Raw genomic sequence first — 4381 nt, 5'->3', positions numbered from 1 at the left:
GGCCAATTTGGTTTGGAAATTTGGTTTGGAGTAGTCCTCTCAGTGAGAATGTGGTGTGATCTGTGGAAGCAGTGCTAAAAATCGGAACCAAGGTAGCATTAGCATTTCTCTACTGCATCATTTTAAGTATAGTTTGAAGAATAATATGCAGCTTCCTCTATGCATCATGCATCTTGTTATTGTTTAATACAGGATCATGAATTTGTTTTTCCAATGGCAGGATCATGAATCTTGTTATTGAAACTAAACCTAGTTGTTTCGGTGAGATGATATACTACTACAGGATCATGAATGTTGTTATTGGAACTAATCCTAGTTGTTTCTATGAGATGATATACTTTGGGCACTCACTGAGAGACAAGAGCAACTTCAGAGATTATGGCCGGCACCTTAAGCACAAATCCTGCTTCTTGCCTGAGCTTGGTGCCGAGGGGGTCGTCCACTCATATGAGTAAGTCGAGGATCTGAAGACTATTATTTGTAGTGGTTATTTACCATCACTTAGAAGCTCCAGAATGCTGGATTTTCAGGCGCACACTGCTAGAATTTTACCGACTGTAGAATATTTTATCTCTGAAAGAGTCCATTACAAAAATCCTAGGTTCCTAGCCCATCAAACACTGCATATAAACAGGCACAACAATGGGCCAAATTATCTAGTTTATTTGGTCGCAGCATGATCCACGCCCGTCAGCAAAATAAGCCCAGTAAGCCCACGAAGACAGGCCCATGTGTTTAGCAGGAAGGAATCTCACCGCGCTGGCCAGTGGCCACATATAAGATCCTCTCGCAGCTTAGGGTTTCTTCTCGGGAGCTGGCGGCAGGTTAGGGTTTTGCATCCATTCTCAGGGTAAGGCCGCAAGCAGCGCCGCCTACTCCAAGAATCTTGTTTCAGATCGCTCGTAACATTGCTTGCGTTGCAGGCTAGTAGGAGCGAGTGGAGTTCGGCCATGGCGCCGTCGCAGCCCAAGTCAGGGCTCTTCGTGGGCATCAACAAGGGCCATGTCGTCACCAAGCGCGAGCTGGCGCCACGCCCGTCCGACCGCAAGGGGGTAAGCTATCTCTGACCTCCGATGTTCCCCTTCGACTGGTATTCCGCCGTATGCGTTCCCTGCTATGTGATCTCACTGTGCAGTTGATCTGCCTGTGTAGACTGTGCTGGCCTCTTACTGTTGTTTAGATCTGTGTTTGTTCGGTACTCGTTATGTCTGGTGCTTCTCTGTTTCCCATTAAATAATTATTTCTGTTTGATCTGGTGAGATATTGGCTCAATTGTAGCTGTTTCTACTAGTTTGAATACTACTTTGGTCTGTAGCTATGATCCAAAAAGGTAGTGAGCCAATCAGCCAAATGTTTAAAACATTGTAGCATAATATGCAAGATATTACTGAAGGACCCATAAATTCGTGTTAAATATGTGTGAGGTGTACTTTAGTTATATGGAAGCCCATCAAAGAGAGAACAAGTTAAAAAAATCTACAATTTAAAAGCAGCTTGCTGTCTGTAATTATGTGTTGACCTCAACCCACCTCTGGGAATTTGGGGTTTTCAGAAGTCCCAAGCTGCTACTTCTGGTGGTATATGTTTTTTGCTGAAACCTGACAAGCTTAATCGAGTTACCTTATACTTTCTTTTCTTAAGTATACGGAAGACTGTACTACACACCTTTCATAGTTAGTAAATGCAGTTCTGAACATCATGTGTTTGTATTCTTATTCTCGTATTGTTCAATGCATAAATATTGCCTTGTAACTTTGCACCGTTGGCTGTCTCTTTTTCTCACATGTAAATCTGGATTCTGTGTTGGATTTGATCACCCAAGCCTGTTGTATATCTGTTATGAAGTAACAGCAAATGCAGAAGCAGATTATCTTCCTAGCATACTACTATTTACTACCACTGTCTAATCATGTTAAATGGAAAATATAACCTTGCTGTATTTGGACCAAATTGTTATCCTGCTATTCTAGTTGGCCTTTATAACGAATTGTAACTTGTGCGAAACTGAAACAAAGTTAATTCTGCAGTTGTTTGCTCCTATATGCTCAGTTGAGAAATTATTTCATGTCTATTCAGTTCGCATTTATCTTTACATTGGTATCTTGGCATTTTTTTGCAGAAAGGTACAAAGAGGGTGCATTTTGTCAGGAACTTGATTAGGGAGGTTGCTGGATTTGCTCCCTATGAGAAACGTATCACTGAGCTTCTTAAGGTTGGAAAGGACAAGCGTGCACTCAAGGTGGCCAAGAGGAAGCTTGGTACTCACAAGAGAGCAAAGAAGAAGAGAGAGGAGATGTCAGGTGTCCTTAGGAAAATGAGGTGTGTACCAGTAGCCTTTCTGTAGCAGATCATATTATAAACATTATTTTACTCTGCTATCCTATATTTCAGTTTTCCTTTTGTTCTGCACTACATAGTTACCGAGAGCATCAGTGCATAGTGTAGCACTTCACATCGTAGATTAAATGAGTATTGAAATTGTTGGTTTACATGTGAGTTGAAGACAATAAATTCCTTGTAGAAGAGGACCAGTGCTGGCTTTCCGCCACGGTTCAGAAAAAATGCTAGGTGTAACTTCCTAATTTTACCTTTGCCTAGCGCCTATCTCGCCTGAGCGCATGCTTAGCATGATTTTGCGCCAGGTGTTCTGTTGTTGCCTAGTGCCTAGGGCTTAACTGCATGCCTAGATGCACTGTTTTTTAACTATGGTTACAGGCTCCAGCAATGTTTGTTAGATTTCTGTTTTCAAGCCACTGACTTTTTTCCATGGCAAGCAGTGTAGACAACAGTCTACACTTTGAATATGACGGTGTTTTTTGTGTTGCAGATTACAAAGCAATCTTCACCACAATCATTGTTGTTTTTATTGCCTGTGGTTCTTTAGTTGTTTATTTTGCCTGGTTCTTTAGTTGTTTATTTTGCCTGACAAAGTTCATTTCTTTTACATTCCGGAAAAATATATAATTCTTGTACTGTAGTTCATTTTTGCTCATTGTTCTCTTATGGCTTGCAGGTCTGCTGCTGGTGGTGCTGCTGACAAGAAGAAATAGAACTTTGCTAGTTGGTGAACATCCATCCCAACCTTGTCTTGTATTTCCAGTCCTCGCCTATAGAGTGATGGCAATTTTGTTAGATTGTGGAACTATGAATTTTTGGCACTATCTTCAGCATGTGTTCTCAGTTTTGAGAAGATGGAACTTCTTAAATGTTTTACAGAATGCAAAGCCTTATTTTGTTACAAGCTTGTTAATGTTCTCACAAGTGGTATATCCATAGAAACTTCTCCCCGGGTGTGAGCTTGGATCCTACTCCCCATTATACAGCACCCATTTCTGGCATTGTTTTATTATTGATGAGCATTTTGAAATTGCAATATGTTCCTAATAGTGTGATGTGCTGCACCATCTTCATATGTACTCCCTCCTTTATGATTAGATTGATGTTTAGTGTGATGTGTACGTAGTAGGGTCCTGATTAAATCGTATCCGAGGTAGGACATACTGTTCTTTGTGCGGCCTCTAATTTGACCTCCTTACAAACATAAGTGGAAACTGAAGACTGGCTGAGGCAGTTTTAAAGTCAACCCTTCTCAAAATAGTTTTATGGCAATTAGTTTGTTGGCTCTTTGTCAACTTTTATTTAGAACGAAACGTTGTGATATGATGTAGAAATTACAAATCTTTCTATGGAAGGTCTTTACGTACAGCAATTCTTGGGATGGCGATTTCTAGACATTATGGTGCCACCACAAGTCCACAATGCTGTGTTTGTCGGTACAAATTCCAAACTTTGGAGCAGCTAAACTGTAACACCCAGACCACCCCCGGCCGGGCCTCTTATCCCTGGCAGCTCTCTAGGATATTTAGACTAGTTTCACAGATCAACATATGTCTTTTCTGCACACTTTGTCCTCACTCGTGCGCACCTGAGAACTACTTCCCGGTCTATCATCCATCCTCAAATTACTCTAGACCAAGCACGCTTAACCTCGGAGTTTTTTGCTGACGAGCTTCCGGAAAAAAAGTTACAACTTATTGGTATAAGTATCCTATCAATCCTATTAAGCCTTTTCCAGAATGTCACATAAACCATCATCTGAACGGAAAGATGTAGTATCAAAACCTCTAGCTCCTCATCCGAACGAAAAGCTGTAGTCTGGACTTATGGTCACCTGTCGGAACGGTTGAAATTCCAACAGCCCACAGTGCCCTTTTCTTGTTGGAACGGAGATGAAAGAAAGAAGAATGCCAAAGCCACTCAGTGTGGAGGGGAAAAGAGCACCGCCGCTGCCACCGGACTCCATATCCCTTCCGCCCCTGCATCCACCGACGGCCAGACCACCCCTAAATCCTAAGTTATTACTAAAAGCATGTTTGCTACT

The 4381-nt window shown here is 41.7% G+C and overlaps 1 protein-coding gene across 1 annotated transcript; it reads left to right on the top strand.

Annotated features, from left to right (window-relative positions):
* The first annotated feature begins 704 nt into the window (after positions 1-704).
* LOC127344514 (large ribosomal subunit protein eL36y) lies at positions 705-3241 on the top strand. Its single transcript, XM_051370814.2, has 4 exons — positions 705-850; positions 924-1052; positions 2120-2319; positions 3014-3241. The coding sequence occupies exons 2-4, from the start codon at positions 951-953 to the stop codon at positions 3048-3050; spliced, it is 339 nt and encodes a 112-aa protein (XP_051226774.1). The 5' UTR covers positions 705-850; positions 924-950; the 3' UTR covers positions 3051-3241.
* Positions 3242-4381: the final 1140 nt, after the last annotated feature.

The sequence above is a fragment of the Lolium perenne genome, chromosome 3 (assembly GCF_019359855.2).
Source record: "Lolium perenne isolate Kyuss_39 chromosome 3, Kyuss_2.0, whole genome shotgun sequence".
Lineage (NCBI taxonomy): Eukaryota > Viridiplantae > Streptophyta > Magnoliopsida > Poales > Poaceae > Lolium > Lolium perenne.
Note: the sequence above shows the minus strand (reverse complement) of the source record. Positions and strands in the feature narration are given on the sequence as shown.